The sequence below is a fragment of the Barbus barbus genome, assembly GCF_936440315.1.
Source record: "Barbus barbus genome assembly, chromosome: 15".
NCBI lineage: Eukaryota > Metazoa > Chordata > Actinopteri > Cypriniformes > Cyprinidae > Barbus > Barbus barbus.
The window spans coordinates 22,681,785-22,702,500 of NC_136743.1; the positions used below are offsets into that span (position 1 = coordinate 22,681,785).

At 37.2% G+C, this 20,716-nt stretch overlaps 1 protein-coding gene across 5 annotated transcripts in view; it reads left to right on the forward strand.

Annotated features, from left to right (window-relative positions):
• The window catches only part of LOC306881228 (CMP-N-acetylneuraminate-beta-1,4-galactoside alpha-2,3-sialyltransferase-like), a 53,363-nt gene that overhangs the window by 20,316 nt on the left and 12,331 nt on the right, over positions 1–20,716 (forward strand). For all 5 annotated transcript variants that reach the window (XM_079435221.1, XM_079435222.1, XM_079435219.1 and 2 more), the window contains 5 exons: positions 122–214; positions 5,082–5,176; positions 9,172–9,235; positions 10,188–10,283; positions 10,410–10,596. In XM_079435221.1, coding sequence (XP_079291347.1) covers positions 122–214; positions 5,082–5,176; positions 9,172–9,235; positions 10,188–10,283; positions 10,410–10,596 — 535 coding nt within the window. The remainder of the gene's footprint in view (positions 1–121; positions 215–5,081; positions 5,177–9,171; positions 9,236–10,187; positions 10,284–10,409; positions 10,597–20,716) is intronic.

Here is a 20,716-nt window from a genome sequence, read left to right on the forward strand (position 1 = left end):
TCAGATTCACCATTACCCTTTAGCATAGTTGTACTGCGTGATATTCCTGTCAGGTTTAACATTTACAATCCCTGTCTAATTAAAATGAATGTCTTCTCTTTCTTCTCCTCTCTGTCTACAGGCCTCCGGAGTTGGTGTACAAGTACGGAAACCTCAGCGAAGGAGCCTGCAAACCTGGCTATGCAGCTGCCAAAATGAGTGCTATCTATCCAAAGTATGAACAGATTTCTTTATTAATTTAATTTTCAACAATAAGCCCCACTGCTTTGCAAACGGGAACATTTTGGTTTTTCTAAGATACAGTAGGTAGTGTTGAAATTGATAAACGTTTTCTCATTCTTATTGTTCAGTCCTGATACTTGCATTGAGGTATATTGCTGTTTGACATAAATTGGTTTACTGCTAAATGTGGTTGTATTTTGAGAAAAGGTATTTTATATTTCAAAGGAAGGATATTTGAAGATGGCAGATGGGATGGAAGTTTGTTTAGAAGAAATACAAAGAGGCTTTGGCTGAATCTTGTGCCTTTTTTTTTTTTATATACCTGCTTTTATTCTGTAAGGCTTTGCTATATTGATCCTACAGAATGAAGTACAAACTCTGTGAATTGACGACTGCTTTGTTAAAGATTTACTGCTTTAGCTCTGATTGAAGTTCCTCATGTGTTCAACTCTCCGTGGGTTCACCCGTCACCATTCAAGAGACACTATGTCACTTCTCAGCTACGAAGCCCCTGAGGCCAGTCTCATAATATCTCTGACTGAACAGAAAGCTGCTGCTCTGATCCTTTAAGTCCTTGTTAATTTGTGACCTACCACAACAAACAACCACTTCCGCATGCTCTCCGGCTCCACAATGCGCCTGTTGTAACTCAATTTGGATGTGGACAGTGATTCTGTCTTTGCGGCTGAGAGGAGAAAGTCTTGTCAAGCAGCCACTGTGTAGAACCGAATGAGTCAACTTCTTCACTTTGACTAAATCCTCAGAGCGCTCTGCGACCCTCAGTGATGTCACGCAGCACTCAGCGACCCTCTGTGACATCACAGGCCTTTGATGGAACTTTCCATCTTTGCTGGCATCCGTACTCCATTGTTCCCTCATCTTTAGGCTGGTTATTGTTAGCATAAGTAATTTTTCCACTACAGCATGCCCAGCGATGATAAACATTAAGCATCACGGTTTGGTTTGTTCATGGATATTTCTTTCATCACCATACGATTGTTTAGAAATAACTTTTCCACCAATCAAGCAAGATTATTTTGGAAAGGATTTGAGCAGCTATCACAAAACAGCAACTATCACACAATAGCAACAGCAATATTTAGTCCAAGTCAGATGGTTGCCCTGGATTGGTTTAAACAAAAACGGACTAAACAAAAATATTAATTTCATGAAATAACTTTTTAAAGAAGAGAGAATAAAGACATTGTGACAACAACGGTGACAAGTTCATGTTGCAGAAGATGTAGTTTTGGATGTCTCTAGAGTCACAAGCATTGAAAGACCCATAAAACAGAGCAATGACTGAATTGGTGCCTGAAACTTTTTAACAAGCCCCCAATTAACGGCATATGTGTTAACAGTGTCTACAATGTGCCTCTAATTAACACGTGTGATGGATCAAGCTTCTCAGGGTCTTTGTTTATCTTTTGGGGTCAAAAGGCACTTCTGCCACATCATTACAAAACAAATATTTGAGCGTTTTTATTGTGTGATAAATTATTTATAATGATGTTTAGGATACATTGATTCAGTTGAGATATTTCCAGAATCATGAACTAAATAACGTTTTATGTAATTTTTTAATGTATAAAACAGAGATAGGTATTGTACATTTTGTAGGAAATTGAAAATGGCAGTCAGTAACTTTTTGCAATAATTGTTTGTTTACATTAGTTTCAATGTACAGAATTTGATTATTAATTAATTAAATTATAATATAATTCTAAATATTCACTGATAATAATGTTAATTCATAAACCTTTCTAAAAGCATGCAAGCAAATCAAACGATTACTCTCGATTAATCACAAAATACGTTTTAGTTTGCATAATATGTGTGTTCTGAGTATATTTATTATGTATACATAAATACAAACACATACAGTATATATTTAGAAAATATTTACATGCCTATATTTATATTAATATAATTTATATTATAAATAAATATATTTAATATATAAACAACCTATTTTTCTGAAATATATACATGCATGTGTGTGTATTTATATATACATAATAAATATACACAGCACACATACATACAGTGTATTATGTAATCAAAAACTTTTAGTTTGGATGCGATTTAATCGTTTGACAGCACTAGTATAAATTAACATGAGATTAATAAGTGCTGAAAAAAGGATGTTAGTGCATGATACCTTATGCATTAACTAATGTAAAACTAATGTAATTGTATTGTATAAAGAGGACATTTTTTATTTAGCATCTAAGAGGACAGAATTGTGACCATGTTTGGATGAAGAACTTTTCTCTAATTAAAGTGTCACAGTATAATTTTACTTTTATCTGTGGATTCACAGTAAATAATTTAGTTGAATAGACAAATATGGATTTGAACCCTCTTGTCAACCTCAAAATTTATTTGTTGCATAAAGTAGAGATGGTCATGTTAGTTAATACCCACTTGGCATGTTCAGTATGTGGTCATTTGGGCAATCACTGGTCTCTCTTTAGGAGTTAAATTATATTAGGGGATCCCTGTGTGTGTAGGAAACCACCTGAAGCCATGTGATCCCACCCTCTGTTAGTTCACTCCTGGAATCCACTGATTTTCAACACCTCCACTCCTTTCCCAAAATTGTTTGTATTGGACTCTTAAATCAAATGTCTTGGTTGAACTTGAGAGGGCGGTTATGAAAATACAGCCCCCAGTGAGAGATAGCCATGAGGAAATGAGCACAATGTGCACAGGCCTCCTGTTCAGGACCCTTTGACAAGCAGACGCCTGTCTGTCTTTAGGCCTGAAGCTCTCACCCAGTTATTAATAATGCAAGTTAGTCCGCGCCCCACAAGCCACAAGTTAATTAATCACAGTTTGTTTTGGCAAGGTCTTGCTTTCTTTGCTTTTATCAGGTGATATAAGAAGAGGATCCAATGTGACACTTTTTTTTTCCTTTCTTCTTGACACTGTCAGACATCCCCTGGCCTTAAGCAATTAAGTCAAGTCACCTTTATTTATATAGCGCTTTTAACAATGAAAATTGTGTCAAAGCAGCTGCACAATATCAAAAAAGGAAAATAGTGTGTCAATAATGTAAAATGAAAAGATTAAAAAAAGATTTTCAGTTAAAGGCATTTCATTATTGAATTCAGTGATGTCATCATCCAGCTCAGTTCAGATTAAATAGTGTCTTTGCAATCAGGTCGATGATATCGCAGGAAATGAAGTGTCCCCAACTAAGCAAGACAGAGGCGACAGCGGCAAGGAACCAAAACTCCATCGGTGACAGAATGGAGAAAAAAACCTTAGGAGAAACCAAGCTCAGTCGGGGGGCCAGTTCTCCTCTGGCCAAACGAACCAGCGGTTCAATTCCAACTGCAGCAAAGTCAGATTGTAAGGGCTCAACTGGTTCCAGTGGTCTTTCCCGATGGCTGTCTAAGTGGCGGGGTCCTCACTGGGGATCTGTCTCTGGGGCTCATCTCGGTGTCCTGGTCTCCGCTGATGTTCAGGGCTGTAGAGGTCGTCTCTGGGTGCTGATCCACCATCTGATCTGGATACAGACTGGATCTGGTGGCTACGGTGACAATTAGTGCATGAAATAGACACACTTTTATCAGAGTCTATTAAACAGTTGCCAATTGTGATCCCATTCATTTTCTAAACTTATTTCCTGTCGCTGCTTTGACATTTTCTTCAATTGACATCTTTGTCCTCACTTTCCCCACATATCGGACATTGTCGTAGATTTAGGTGGTTTAAAAGCAACTGGAGTCCTCCATTACTAAAAAGGCCGTGAACTTGTGCCACTCTGTACTTTGGAAAGAATTGTTGGGAAAGAGATTCTGCTGCCCCCCCCCCCCCCCCCCCCCCAAAAAAAAGCAGGACCTGTATTTTAAATGACCCATGTGTTCTCTTTACTGACCCATGATTAGTCTTTTGAGTTTTCTTAAGGGGGCCTAATTTTTTTTCAAACCTTCTGTACCTCTCGGTAAACTATCCTTGTTAGTCGTCCCCCCACCCCAAAACACTCTACTGCAATTTTCTAACTCTTATAATCGTAAAAGACCTTAGAAAGAAGAAAAAAAAAACCTGAAAAATGATCCAATAACCTCATGTTTGTAAATGAATAATGACCCTGCTGAGTTGGGAGGGTCATAAAAACAGACATTCATCGTGTGACCACACTTACAGAAGCAGAAAAGAGGCATGTTTGTAGAAAATGCATCTGCTGTCTGAGACTTACTCGGTTCTTATTGAATTGAATCATTAAATGACCCCTGAAAAGGATCTAGTTTTTGAAAAATGCTGTTGCTTGATGGCTTCTGAAAGTTCACACTGCCTACCGGCACCTTTGAGTGGCTCAGTGTTCCACTTCCTGGAGATTTCCCATTTGGATTGCTTTAAATGTTGTAGAAATGCCCTTTGGTAGCAGGCGGAGTAGATAAGAAATGACAGTGAGGATCTGCGGGTCAGAGGCGCAGGCATTCATCGTTGCGTTTGCACATCTTGCCTTAAGAGAGGAGTGTGCTGGGAAATGGCCTCCGGTAGAACGGAGGCCTGGGTTTGTGATTGATTGGTGCTCGTTCAGCCACACTGTTTTAAACTTTAACCACAGGTCAAAGCAGAGACGAAGTGAGACCTCTCACAGACAAAAGCCCCTTTTGACTCCCCACCTCCTGATGTCCGGGAAGTGAATGTGTTGTTTGGCTATATGTTATTAGCCCTTTTGATATGGAATTGAAATGTTGCTATGGAGACGTTTTTGGTACTGTGCAAAATTTGCTGAGTGAATAATATAATTGAAAATAGAATTTATGTGAAAAATATAGTTATTATTCTTAATGTTAGTTGTCCTTGGTGGTATTCATTATATTATATTTATTATGCTTTTGCAGGTTTAGTAAGCCAGCTTCCATGTTTCTGGACCGAAACTTTAAGCGACTTGCAAAAGTTACAAACTATTTACCTCCATTTGGATTCAAAACACAAGGTATGTATCCATTTTAAAATAAATGTATCACAAGCATTGGGCCAGATTCACTAAACAGGGCAAATTAGCATTAGAGCGCAGTTACATAAAAGTGCAGATGGGAGGGGAAAATTCTGCGAGTGATTTACTAACAATGCGCACATTAAAGAACACAGACGCAGCCAGATCATTTCCATAATGACCAGCGTAGTCAAGCAAGAGCAGCGCAAATTACCGCCTGCTTTAAGATGCTTTTTTTGGGTGTTAAATAATGGCGCAAATACCAGTAATTTGACGAGCGCAAACATTAGTAAATCGCGTTGCGTGATTCATTTTAATACTCTCCTCCCACAAATTTTGCATCTGAAAGGGAAATTCCTGCAAATGCATATTCAATAAGGTCAGGCACAAAAATAACTGTCCACGCCTTTTCAGTGCTAATTCTTCACTGTGCGCCTTTAGTAAATCCCGACAGTAGTCTTTTAACGCCAAAAAACGGTTTGCACTGGCTCAAGCTGTTAGTAAATCTGGCCCTTTGCCCGTTAACAACTAAATGTTGTCCAAATGCCTTCTTGTTTTCAGAAATGAATGAATCAGTTCTTTTAATGAAGACTTTATGAAGACTTAATGAAGAGAAAAAAAAGTTTGAATCAGTCTATAGCACTTTAGAGGACTATGCAGGATTTATTTATTTTTTTTTAGTCCTGCTTTTACAATTTTCATGAAAGAAATAAAGAAAATTATATTTTGTCTGTCCTGTTCCCACCCCCAGAAGAGAGGATCTTAGAAGACAGGAAAAAACCCATATTGTCCTAGACTATATGTGACCCTGGACCACAAAACCAGTCTTTAGTCGCTGGGGTATATTTGTAGCAATAGCCAAAAATACATTGTGTGGGTCAAAATTATCGATTTTTCTTTGACAAAAATCATTAGGATATTAAGTAAAAATCATGTTCCATGAATATATTTTGTAAATTTCCTACCGTAAATATATCACAACTTAATTTTTGATTTGTAATATACATTGCTAAGAACTTTATTTGGACAACTTTAAAGGCAATTTTCTCAATATTTAGATTTTTTTGCACCCTCAGATTCCAGATTTTCAAATAGTTGTATCTCGGCCAAATATTGTCCTGTCCTAACAAACCACACATCAATGGAAAGCATATCTATTCAGCTTTCAGATGATGTATAAATCTCAATTTCGAAAAATTGACACTTAAGACTGGTTTTGTGGTCCAGGGTCACATATGGGTTTTTTCCTCTCTTCTAAGATTTAGTCTTATTTCCACACACAGTGGGAATACTAAGAGAGTTCTTCTTTTTTTTTGGTGCTTAAAAAAATTGTGGACAATTCAGTCATGCTGGATGCGTCAAATTTGCATAGACTGCTGCACTATTTCAATTTATCATTAGTTAATTGCGTAATTAAAATGCCAGAGGGGACGATAAAATGATTAAATATAATTTAGTTTATGTCCTTGTTAATTTTATTTGTTTCTGTTTTATGTTTTTGTTCCTTGAACCAGTTCAGAGCCCTGGTTTGATAGACAATAATGCACTGGTCCCAAAAATTATTCTCATGATAAATTCCAAATGATTTAATCTGTTGGCATGCATGTTTCTTTATAGCTTTAGGATACCTGTTATTATGTCTAAGCATTGGTTCAAGAGTGACATTGATATTGCAGTAGTGTGAGAGCAAACCTCGGTAGTGTGTACGTGGCTAGATGCATTGCACAGTATGGCAGACATTTATGTACTTCAGTGACGTGGGGGTTTATTCCATTCAACAGAGAACAAGAACTTCATTCTACTGTGCTTTGTGAATGTATCAAAGAGAATGAGACCTTTGGAAAAGACTTGTAGATAAGGCAACGGTTTCTTGAAACCAATTGGTTGTTAATGTAATCCACCGTTGTCTGCTTGAAACCTTTTTTTCCCCTCCATCTGAAGAGATGATTACATCTTAGATTTCAGCACACTGTCAAATGTTCCAGCACTTGAGGGCAGCGGGCACATAAGGGTACTCTGAATGTAACCTTTGTGTTGAGTTAAGGCCTGCCGTGTCCACACACATGAAGACTTTCAAAAGAGCAGGTCCCATGTTTACATTACACCTGGCTTTTGTTTGCTGCATGGATCGTGAGCCTAGCGTGACTTCACTTTTAACTTTATACATTTGGAAAGGTTGATACGTGTGGTTCTTGAATAGAGCTTGACAAAGGTTCTCAAGTTGTGGGCCAGAAAGGCATAAAAATAGATGTCTTATTTCTGCACTACCAATTCCACTTTGTGATTTCTGCTCTTGATTACGTCGCCCCAAGGTGGAAAATATCCAGTCAAAGAATTGCAGATGGTCTGTAGGGTAATCCCAACATCCTTTACAGACGGGAGAACCAAATACCTCAAAGGAGAATAAACCATTAGGGCTGTTTTGACTGTAAGTTTGGCCTTTTAAGTGCCTTACAGTATTAAGTAGCCTCTTAAATGTCTCCAATGACTCAGGATGAAGTGTCACTCTCAGCTACTTTAGTGAAGTTCCTCTAATACTCACAATTAATTATACTGAAATAGTTTATGAGCGTGTTTGATCAGTTTCTAAACAAAAAAAGCTTTTTTTGACAAACATTGCATGAAAGAAATGTCATTATGTGACTCGAACACTCAGAAGTCGCACGCCAGATGGTTTTGTGATATAGCTCCTAAAAGTATTTTCATCGTACCCGTCCGTTTCTACTTTATTTCAGAGCGTGATTTTATTAAAGATGAGGGGCTCGTTTGTTTAAACTGCCTAGAGTGATACTTGGCTGAAAGGTTTATGCCGTTTATCTTAAAACAATTGGAACCTATTGCTCTTCCCATTTCTTTGCGAGACGGTGATGTATATATTTTTTGGGTTCTTATTCCAGTGTGGCCTCACCACTGTTTATGCAGTCCATGGTGATGCTTGATGTGAGCCGTCAGCGCTTTGTCCAAACAATGACGGCTACTCCCTGATGCTTTTTAATCATTAAGGTTACAGTTTAGGGTCAATACAAATTTTAAGCTCTTACGTTATCTTTTGCACTACACCGACTGTTGTGTTTACGGAGGGCAATTCAATTTACAGAAGGTTCTCACATGCGGTAATGTTGAAATCACAATCATTCCCTTCAAACCACAGGACTACATCGGAACATCCTATTATGTTTGCCTCCCAATAACATAGCGTCTATGCCAATAAAAAAGATAATCTCACATGTGAGCTCTTTGTTGTCAGAAACAGTAATGGCAGTCATTAGGGTAGATGCTTTCAAACCACCGGATGAGGGAAAAAAAAGATAGAATTATGTACAGATGTAGATTTGGTGCCTTACACGTACTGCAAAGTGCCTAGCAGACCTCCCAAAGTGTTTCCCTCCGTGTTATGCCTTCTTGACTTTTGTTCGTTGGATTTAAGTTAGGGTCAAAAAGGTATGATGGGAAAATGGGCAAGGGTGTGCACATTTCACCTCATTGAATTAGCTCTTTTGCAAACTTTTTTTCTGTCTTTGGGCTTGTATACTATCCGTACTGATGCTTTTAGGCAACTCAATGGGTCACACTTATGCACCCTTACTAGGAAATCTTCACTGATATCATGTGACAATGTGTGGCAGCCATGAATGCCTGTGAGGGTATCGGAGGAATGATCGCTATGACCAAACAGCTCTGGGAATTTTCTGAAAGCTTTGGAGAGCTTTAATTGAAGTCTTTGGCACAGGAATTTTATTTGTTTGCAAATGGCATTCCACTTTTACAGACTGTTTTTTTTTTTTTTTTTTTTTTTTTTCAAAGTGTAGGTATCCTATTTTCAGTTGCTAACACAACTTCCAGGAGTGAATAACACAATCGTGCTCCTCCATCAGACCACCAGGAGTGTGGATGATTGATGAAACAAAAATCATTTGAATCAGATCAGAGCCATAACCATCTAGAGGTGTTTTTGTTTCATCCCTTTTGTTCTTTCTTGTTATCTCTCTCTACAGAAAGAATCATAGATGTTATATTAACTACCACAAAGAATTATGGACTGGGTCCAGATTTAGATAGGTAAGACTTTTGAAATGCATCACTACAAATCATTTTGCCTAAAGGTCCATGTCCAAGAGTTCTGCTCATTTTTATATACGCTATCGTGCAAAAATTTGGGGTTGTTACGATTAGGCTATTTTTATTATTTACTCTATTTTTATTTACGCTATTTTTTTTTTTTTTTTTTTGGAAAGTGTCTTATGCTCATCAAGACTAAATTTATTTGATCAGAAATACTGTAACAACAGTAATATTGTGAAATATTATTACCATGTAATATAACTGATTTCTATTTTAATGTTAATTTATTCCTGTTATGGCAAAACAAAATTTTCAGCATCCATTACGCCAATCGTCAGTGTCCCATAACCCTTCAGAAATCATTCTAATATGCTAATTTGATTCTCAAGAATTTCTTATTTTAAATGAGAAATGTTTTGCTGCTTCATATTTTTGTGGAAACTGTGATGTGAACATTTTTTTCAGGATTCTTTGATAAATAGAAAATTGACAAGTACAGCATTTATTGAAATATCAATCTAACCATGTAGGTAATCCAATTTACTTAATGCTGTAGCCTAACAAAAAGATTGTTCCACATTTCAGATGAATTGATCGGAAATACATTTAGTAATTTCCAAAGTCTTCACTGTCCCTTTTGATCAATTTAAAGCATTTTTGCTTAAAAACAAAAAAAAAACTGACCCCAAACTTTTGAGAAGCAGTGTGTATAATTTAATGTTTCAAGCATAAAACCTTTCAAACATTCTGTTTGTCTCTGATTGTCATTGTTTGCATAATGCATGTATATAGTGTTTTTTTTTGTTTTGTTTTGTTACCTTACCTAACTGTGCAATATAGACTATATCAGCTTAAGCTTGTGTCATTATTTTATATACTGAATATGGTTGTAAAGATGTATGCAATTTTGGATTAATAACACATGTTTGCTCATATGTTCTCTTTGCAGTTTGAGTTGTAAAAGATGTATAATAGTAGGTAATGGCGGTATCCTTAGCAACAAGTCTTTAGGATCTCGGATCGATGAATATGACGTCGTGATAAGGTGAGTGTCTTCAAAGTCAACTTTTTCTGCTTTTTTAATGACCAAATCAATAAACTGAACAAACAAAAGGATTTTAGACACAAATGCAGCTGATTTGCACTGATTCTCAGTATATTTATTCTTTAGACTCAACGAGGCCCCAGTGAGTGGTTACTCCAGGGATGTAGGTACTAAGACCACCCTGAGGATAACCTACCCCGAAGGGGCCATCCAGAAGCCCGAGCGCTATGAGATAGATTCCCTCTTTGTCTTCTCTGCTTTCAAACCTCTTGACTTTAAATGGTTGAGACAGATGGTCTTCAGAGAGAAACTGGTAAGACCAAATGCAGTAGTATGTGACTATACTGTCTTGTTTCTCTCATTAAAATTTGTTGAATTATTATTTTTTTACAGTCTCTAATTTTGAAGCAGAATGATGCCAATTGTTTTCATAGTTCCTTTTCCAGTTCAGCCTGCTCCTGTGCTGAATTTTTAGAACTTTATGCTTGAATTAATTCGTGAATTTAGAGTAATGTTAATATTGCCCTCCAACAAAATGTATTGCATTGGAATTTTTGTGGTTAAAGGATTTTGATTAAGAATAGTTATTGAAGAAAAGGCTTTTATTGTTCAAGGACTTTGTCTCGTTTTTAGCGAGTGGTAAAACATTCTCCTTCCAGGTTTGACTGACATGTAGTGAATTAGCCTCTTAATCAGAAGGGTCGGCCCATCTGAATGAGTGCTCTCTTATCTCACACAGTTTTAATGATGCTGCCTCCATCCCATTCTTATCACACAAAGAGCAAGCATAAGCACTCTGTTCTTCTCTGAAGTCGGTTGACTCGGCTACTCAAGGACGTGTTTTTGTTTCTTCTCCAGTCGTCTGTCATGTAATCATGGTCAAGGTGTTTGGTCTGCATCTGTGGCTTCTCCCATAATCTCCCTTTTCCAATATACTTGTCTTCCTCAGCTGCACACGTGCGTGTTCTCCCCCATTGTCAAGTGGGAATCTGGTGGCAACGTGCTTCAGTAGTTCTCGTCCAGCACAGCTGCTGGGCTTTCAGGGGACCAGTGCTGGATTTTTTTTTGCAGGGTGACATTTGTCAATGTGCAAGAGACTCGGCAGAGGAAGAAAAATAGAGAGTTATTTGATTACTCCCCTCCCCTCTGGCCCCTGAAGAGAGCCAGTTTTGTCTGAACATCTGATCGTAACAAGCTGGACAGTGGAAAGTGCTCAGATAATTGATCTGCCCTCTGGCTTCTGATACATTGGCTTTGATCTCATGTAAGACGAATTTCCTTCACCAAATGAGGGGTCAAGAAAGCTCCAATGGGTCTGCCATAATGTTCGAAACCACATTCAGAGGATGATGACTGATAAAAACAGTATTAGGTAACAAAATAGCTTTTTTTGAAACAGAAAAAGGAAAATTGAACGTTCATGCTATACTGGAATCTAATAGGTAGGTTCTTGGTTGTAAAAATGATTGTAAATGGGCAATGTTTAGACAGCCAAGTTAATGCAGGAATATTCCAGATACTTGACATAGCTACTGGCTAATAAAAAAGATGCCTCTTACTACATTGGTCGTATAAATTTTTGATATGTAACTAATCCCTCACTATTTACATTTACATTCACACCAGAAATATGTTAATGCCATGTTTACATCATGTTAGTGGCATATTCTTAACACACACATCTATATTAAATACATTTATATTTTACGTGTTCTCCTACACACATGCATACTCTTCAAAATCCTGTAATGCGTTTATCTGACCACATAATTTGCATTCTCCAGCAGACACCCATATGTGTTGAACTACTTCTTCTCGCATTTAGGATAACACCATTTACATGATGTATCATGAATGTTTCAGCATTTACATGAAGGGTCAAAACGTTTGGTGTAAAAACTGAAGTCACTGTTCGGTACAGAATTGAAAAGCTACATTCACACTGTGTTTTATGTTTCTGGAACATAGGAGTGAAATTGCTGGAGAGCCTTTTGTGTGAATCCAAGCTGGAATGCTGGAAGATTTGATCCTTCTATCAGGACCTAGTAGTGATTAATCGTAGAATTTTCAGAATTTGTCAAGATTTCTTTTCTGGAATTTCTGTATGAGGCTTATTATACCTCCCTAAATCGTGGCTTTTTGTAGAAAGAGCAGTCACATTGATACGTTTTTTTTTAGTTTTATGATAAAAAAGGGACTCAAGCCATATCTAGAAACTGAATATCACCAGAGACCACCCAGAATACCTTAGCGACCACATAGCAATTCACATAAACCGCTAAGAACACCGTAGCAACCGCATAAAAACCCCTGGCAGTGATTTTTGTTCAGACAAGCAGTGCTCAGATTTTCTTCAGAAAATGTAAAAATGCAGTTTCTGATTGTTTTTCTTCCTCCGGCAGACAGCCACAGCTGTAAAAGATGTTTATATCTAGCTAGTCTACGTGACCTCCCGTGTATGTATTAAGTTATAAGAGTATCATGTTTAAAGTGACTTTTAACCGATTATCACTTGACAAATGAAGCCTATCACTATTGTGAATTCTACAGATGAAAAACGACTGACTTCTATTCTTCTCAACGTCAGGCTCCGAGAGCCCCTCGCATTCCCTCGCTCCCTTCTCAAACAGTTTAACTTTGGCTTTGTTTATTTTTAACTGGCAAGTCAAAGGGATGGTATTTTAGGGCCTGATGAAAATCTGACTAAGCGTTTATCTAGTTTGCGCGCTCTATACGTACCGCAGATGTTTCTTTGAGTAATTTGAGTAATATCTAAACATTAACAGGCATTCATCGCAATGCTTAATCACACATAATCTTATCAAACACTGTGTCCCTAACAACAGTATACAGTTCATCTCATGTTTGAAAACAAATACATTCCCTGCGGTCCGCTTCCAAGTCTTATTTAGATCTTGCGACATATCTTTGAAAATATCATTGATGCAATGAAAATTCTGTTGAGTGACTTGTGGTGAAGTTGCTGCTGCTTTGCCAAAATATAAATGCTTCCCTTTAATGGCAGAAACCTGGTGGCGAAATGGAAAATGCTTTGTTTTTGCAAGCGGTGACAGCGATTGAGATCCATTGTGAGGTGACGTCTTTCATTTGGAGATGAACGTATAAAAGCATGTGCGACTGTGTGGGCAGTTGGATTTCGAAAGGCACGTAGCTTTAGACTTCAGTGTAATCCTCAACTAGCACTGACTCCTCACTCTCTTCATCTCAAACAGTCACACTGATGTAACTTTGAACAGGGGCTGCTTGCCGCTTTGAAGTATTTTTCTCTCTGCTGCTCGTTTGTATGCTGTGAACGCTCATGGGTGGAAGGAATGCCAGCCTTTTCAGTTTGTATTGACAGAACGGTAGACGGATGCGTTCCCAGCGTTGAAGAACCTTTGCAAAGTCCACCTGAATATCCAGCCATGAGGCTTGAGCGCTCTTAACAGATATGCATTGGAAAGCAGCCAAATGTCAGTCAAATTCTTAAATTTTTATGAACGATAAAGAAGATTAACGTTTTTTGGAATAACTTGCATTTGATGGATCTTTCACAGTAAATCAGGAACATTCATTAATGTTGACATGACATCAAAATTGGCACTATTTCCTAATGCATGTTACTGGTCTTACAGAGGTACTGCAGGCCCTTTGTAGGCCCTAGTTAACATTTTAGCACGTCTGGTTCCATCGTCTTGAAATCAATAGGTTTTATTCAACCTGGTCTCATGGGATAAATGTACCTTGGGTGCACTTTTTAGCGAGACCGTTTTTACGTACCTTACTGCACGTTTCGCCACAGTTTCAGAGAGAAATGTCCACTGAGTGGCGCTAAGTGTTTAGGGTTCAATACGTAAACCCTGGCACGTTTTTATTACGTTGATTATAGGTACGTATTGCTGTTTTTATTACGTTGCTTCAGGTACGTTTTGCGGTGGTTCAGAATTCAAATATCTGGGGACCGTCGCTAAAAATTAATGCTCTATCGTGTTGCAAATATGCCCTTCCCAACCCTAAACCTACCCGATAGTGTTGACAAATGCAAAACTGATATAAAAACGCATTTGTTGATGTAACCATGCTATTTGAACTTCCTTTATATGCAGATTTGAACTGTTTAGTCGAACCGTAGTTACACAGGATTCGAACCAGAGCTCCTCACCTCTCAAGTACGTCTCTGTACTCCGTGAACTACCAAACAAACCTACCGTCTATGAAAACCAATAGATATGAAGCTGGATATGTGATGCCAACGTTTAAAAGCATCAGTTTTCAAATTTTCCAGCATATTAATATTGTTTTGAAGTCATAACATGATATTCTTCAAGTAAAAGGTGTTCTTGTGTGAAAAGGAATAAAAAGCGTCGGAGTTTTACTGCCTCTAGTGTTCATTTATTTTAGAAACTGCAGTGATATGTACTTACTGGTAAGTATTTCGCATCTCGCTAATAAGTGTGCCCAGGTACGTTTATGCCATGAGACCAGGTGGTTTTATTCTTTTTTTTTTAAATTTATTAATGCTTGAAATAAGGTCTCTGGTTAACACAAGCAGAAGATATTTTCGTGTTTGACATATGTCTAAGAGATAAATTTAGTGGCTAAGTGGGACTAAAGAGGTTGTTGGAAACATTAAAAATTATTACACCAAACAGGTAAAACTCGTCTACTTGCCTTCAGAGCCTCACTGTGTTTATAATAGCACTCTAAGCAACTATTCTAACTCAAACTCAAAATAAATAATTTTTTTTTATGAAAGAGTTGTTGAAGGCTTAATATTGGCGACATCGAAGTCATGTGACCATGGAGTAGTTTATAGTCTACGCTTAGCTTTTTATAAATAATCCAAAAGAATCCTATTGGGTTATTTGTTGCAGGAACCAGGTTGATGCTAACTTCCAGGTTGGTCTACAAAAATATGTAATCGCTGCAATACTTATATCGCTGCTTTCAATATTTCTTTACCTTCTAATCTTGATTTTTGCGACAAGTTGACATCATTTTCTGTGGCTATTGAGTTGAGCTTGTTTTGAATCTGGAACATTCCTTTCACACGAACCACTCAACACAACTCTTTTGCGAAAATTTCAGGCTACTTCAAAAACATGTCACACGTTTCTCTTGATTTCACCTATTTTAGTCATTCAAAATGGATTAATGCCTCAGAGGTCACTAATGTAAAAACATATGCAGGAACCTTATTTGAAAATAGGCAATGGGCCAGCCGTCATGTGCGATAAGAGCATACTTAATTAACGAGTCCTGGAGGTCGCTGAGGAGCATGTGGTTCCCATGATAATTATTTTCTTTCAGAATACCATTGACTAGGTAATCCTCTGGCTTCTGTCTGAATGTATTTACCCATCACTTCCTTCTCCCATATGTCTTAATCCCTTATTATTTCAGCCTTACATGGTAAGAGTGAGGCAAGAGTGTGTCACTTATCAGACACTCCTTCAGGCTCCTGCTGTTGGCATTTATTGAAGGTACTTTCCATGTGTTAGCGTGTTGCACAGCAGTGCCTGTTGTATAACGGTTGCCTGTTATATTTTGTGGTTTAGTCTGTAGTAGCTTTGTTTGTATGCCCAAATGCAACTCCTGCATGACTTTATCTCTGTGGGTGCCTGTAGAGAGCGTGCCTTTGTTTATTCAAGAAAACTTCAGGAAAGGTGACTCATGGTACATTTGCGAAACCTTAAAGGTATAGTTCTCCCAAAATATTCGTTTGTCATTTACTCATCCTGTGGAATTCAAAAACAGTTGAGCTGATCAATATAATGAAATGAAAGCAGGCCCAAAATTTCAAAAAGCAATATTGGAGTGTAATTGTAGTATTTGTTTACTATATTCCAAGTCTTCTGAAGCAAGTCTTTCTCGAAGAATGCCCTACCTGGCATTCATGAAAGAAATAGCGGTGACTGATTCATCAACGAGTCATTCTTTGCAATGAATCAGTCGAACCAGTTCGCAAAACTGCTCTAAGTGATTCATTAATTTATTTTAGCAGCCCACTAAAGGGAAAGATTGAGAGGAATAATGATGCATAATGAATAATAATCAGGGAAATAATACCTTCTTTTTGAAACCTGAAACAGGTTTTGTGAGATGTTTCATTATTTGTCAGTTTTCTTTTCTGACTTTTGATTATTGAGAGTCAGCACTTTAGATCTCTTTATGGCTTGATTGAGAGACAGCGTTTTCAAGCCCTTTGTAGTGGTGTTTCTGTAGAAACCTGTCTGTTTTTAGAGTTTGATGCAGGTGTCGTCTCTCCCTTTGACCCAGTGAGGCAGCAAGCCAGAGGTTGACAAGGGGACATGTGGATGTTTGCCTCTGAACATGCCAACAGTCAGGTTTTCATCCTCCAAATCAGCTTAACAGTCATTTCTGTTGAAAATATGAGGTAATATAAAGGTAAAAATAAAAATGGTAGGTCAATCCTTTAACCGGTCCACTGATGCTTAGGGTAGTCTCAGACTCCGATGACCACCCATGAACCATCCACAGCCCATTGGTTGACCAGTTTTCTGACTGACTTTTTATTTTTCTGTACCTGGAATGAAGTTGTTTACAACAGGCCATTTTAAGGGTGAAAAAATTACTGCCAGTTTAGTAGCATCAAAGATGCCTTTTTTTTTTTTTTGCTTAAGCTGTGCTATTTGGGGGCTTATTATGTCAAACCTAGCCCTAAAGGGCACATAAAGATAAAATAAAATTTGATTGTTTGGCTTACATGTCAGTTAAACAGTCTGTTAAGCAATGAGGCCATGATCCATGAGGTCTTATTTCCTTATGTTTAAAGCTCTAGCAACATAGGAATAAATACTTAGGATGACATTTTCCCTTTAAACACCATATTTGCTTTTTGGTTGCCTTCTACTAACAAACTTTTTCCAAAGCCTGAGTGATTGAGTCAATTGATCCAATTGTCCTGTTTGCTGCTTTATGAAGTGTGAAGATGCAGATCTCATATACAGGATGAGTCTAGAAAGCAGAATCCCATGGCTCTCAAGGCAAAGAAAGGTCAGAACTTAGACAAAAAGACAACAAAAACGAGCAAATAGCTCAGATTCCTGCTAACAAAAGGAGTGTCATCGGAGTATTCTATAGAGTTTGGATTCCTGACCCGGTCAAGAGCAACAGGATTTAGATTTCATGAACCTGACCCACTCTGGATGAGAGCTCTACGAAATGTGCACATTTCTGCTGGGGCTCATAAACCTTCAGCGCTTTATATACAAACCGAAGTTCATATGAATCATACAGGGCCTGGGGTGAAATGGTTTGCCAGTGCAGGTTTACACTTCTTATCAGGCTTCAGCACTGACTGTGGTGGTATAAATTTGCATGTTGATATGTCACAGCCTAGCTACAGTTGCAAATTTGTCATCAGGCCTGATATGTTTATAGGCATTCGGAGCATGGCAACTAGAGCAGCAGAAACAACATCTGTCCGACAGCGTGCCTGAGCCTCTAGAAGACGGGCTTTGATTGCAGCTCTGTCGGCTAGAGCACACACCATAAAAACAGATCATTTCACTTTAACAGTGTACCTCCCAAGTTTATTGACATTTTAAATATAAACTTAAAGATAAACAGGAAACTTTTTCAAAATGGCCTGTGTTTTCCTCTACTTGAACCGTGCGTGCAGTATCTTGAGAGATGGAGAGAAAAGGTTGTGATTATTTTGAGGAGAACAGCTACATTTTTCACAAAATACAAAGGAGCCCTTGGATATTTTTTTTTCTCCTCGTGAGCACCTGCGGAATGCTCCATTGATAACGTGTTGCCCCTCTGTGACCAGATAAAATTTCCTTGAGATTTTTTGAAAGAAACTCGTGGTTCTGAAATTTCTCATCGAGTCTGACCATGTCAGGTATAAACCTGATCAAAGCAATACGAATACATCGAAGTTATTTGGAAGTGTTTTTTTTTCTTTTTGCCTTTTGAAAATCTAATTTCTTGGTTGTGTACCTGTTATGTACTGTACAACCCGATCTAGATATTTTCCACAAAAAAAAATCTTTAATTGAAAAAATAAATAAATTAGAAATCTTGACTTGGAAACTAGTACTAAAATAGTACTAAAATAACTTTTTTTATTATTATTATTTTAGTTTTAAATTTAGCTTTACTTTTAAAGTTTACATAAATATAAAGCTTTCAAAGTAAAGCAAAATTTAAAACAAAACTTAATGATAATGTAAAAGCACTTAAACAAAAATTTAAACTGTAAATATAAAAATTAAAGCTAATTGAAAATGTTGCTAAATACTGTAATATTATATAAGTAATACTAAAATAGCCTTTACATGGTGGTTGATTTACTGTCTACTCAGTGGAGCCCTGAAGATGCCAGATTTATCTCATTGTGCAACTTTTTGGCTCGCAGGTTCTTTTTAATGAAGTTTGCATTTTATATTTGTTGCCTTTACTTGCTATCTAAGCCATACGTTTGCATAACATATGGAAGAAATCAGAAGTGTTTACATCGATGTCAAAGGAAAACAAATCAAATACCTTTCACACTGCACTTCACACTTCACTGCAAATAACATCAACTTTTACATATTTCTCCCTGAAACTTGAGCTGTTAAATGCAAATTTGTCAAGCACTAAATGTAATTTGGTGTTTTGACAAAACATTAAATGTATTTTCCAAGTTTCTGTTCAATCAGGAAAAATGTTTAATTCTCATAAACTTAAAAAAAAAAGTCTACACACAGTGTAATAACTTCCATGGCTTCTTTAGAAACCAATGGCAAGATCCATATATATATATATATATATATATATATATATATATATATATATATATATATATATTATTTTATTTTTTTGACACAGACTGGTTTAAAGTTGGCATTAAATGAAAATTTCAGTCAATTTATCTTATTGCTATTGATCTTGCTGTGAACGTTACATCCATACACTTATTTTTTTATGTTCAAGTTTTGACCTATAATTCTTAGTCTTGCAGTGAAATTACAGACTTCTTTCTGGCGATGTATGCCAGACCTCTCTAATCATTTTGAACCTGTACCTTTCTTGAAATGCATATAGATCTGCCTCCATCCACACTTTTTTAATTTTTACATCAGTTTTATTCGGATATATGTAACGATGGAAGAAATTATCTGCCGCTACTTCCTTTTCATTGCGAAGTTCTAGTAAAACAAAAAAAGATACCACTAGAAAAAAATTACGGGTGGTTTTTAAACATCAAAATTCAAAAATTTTAGTTCAGGCTCTGCTTTTCTGTTTTTTCAGTGCTAGTGTTTTTTGTTAATAAAGAAACCTCTCCCCGATTGTTCCTGGGAAGATTCTTCCCACCACACATCTGCAGTCAGAAGCAGGTTTTCCCAGCCACCGCTGAATGTTCACCCTGACCTCTGGTTTCCAGCGGCTGATGGAGAGAGAGAGGCCGGCGATGTGGCCTGTGATTTTTATGGAGTGATTTAACACTCGGCAGCCATGCTGGAAGCTTGTTAAGGGCGTGCTGGGGCTGCATTCGGGAATTGAGAGGCCTCTCTCACCTGCTGCTTTATTAGATGGATCAGTTTCAGGGGCTGTCCTGTTTGACAAAAGTGTGGCGTTGTTAAAGTTCCTGCACTGCAGACGACTTGTGGTTTTTGAGGGCTTGGAGAGGTGATCAGTCAGGGTATCTCTCACTCACTTTTTCTTTCTCGGCACTCCTGGCTGTGATTCCCTGGAATGCCGATGAGAAGTCTGGAGTAAAGCCAGGCGGAACCAATGTAGAAGATGTCAACAATAGAGCTATGTTTAGAATGACCTTGTCTAGCTTTGGTGGAATTGTAATGCAAACCAGAATCAGGCTGGTGCAGTGCTTCGAAAACAGACAGGCAAATTTTGAAAGTGAATTTTTTGTCACTTCTCTGTCTTCGAAATAAATAAGTCTGATAATTATAACAAAGACATATCATTAATCTTTTTTTTTTTCTTGAAAGTTTTTGACCAATTAGGTACAGTAGATTTATATTTTGACAGAAACTTTTATAGAATTTGTCTGTGAAATAAATGTATTTACTGTCGCTAATCAATTTAATGTGCCCTTGCTAAATAAATATTGATTTCTTTCTAAAATAAAATAAAAAAAATATATGTATATGTGACCCTGGACCACAAAACCAGTCTTAAGTCGCTGGGGTATTTTTGTAACAATAGCCAACAATGCATTGTATGGCTCAAAATTATCGATTTTTCTTTTATGCCAAAAATCATTAGGATAATAAGTAAAGATCATGTTCCATGAAGATATTTTGTACATTCTTAAATATATCAAAACCTTATTTTTGATTAGTAATATGCATTGCTAAGAACTTCATTTGGACCATTTTAAAGGCGATTTTCTTAATATTTAGATTTTTTTGCACCCTCAGATTCCAGATTTTCAAATAGTTGTATCTTGGCCAAATATT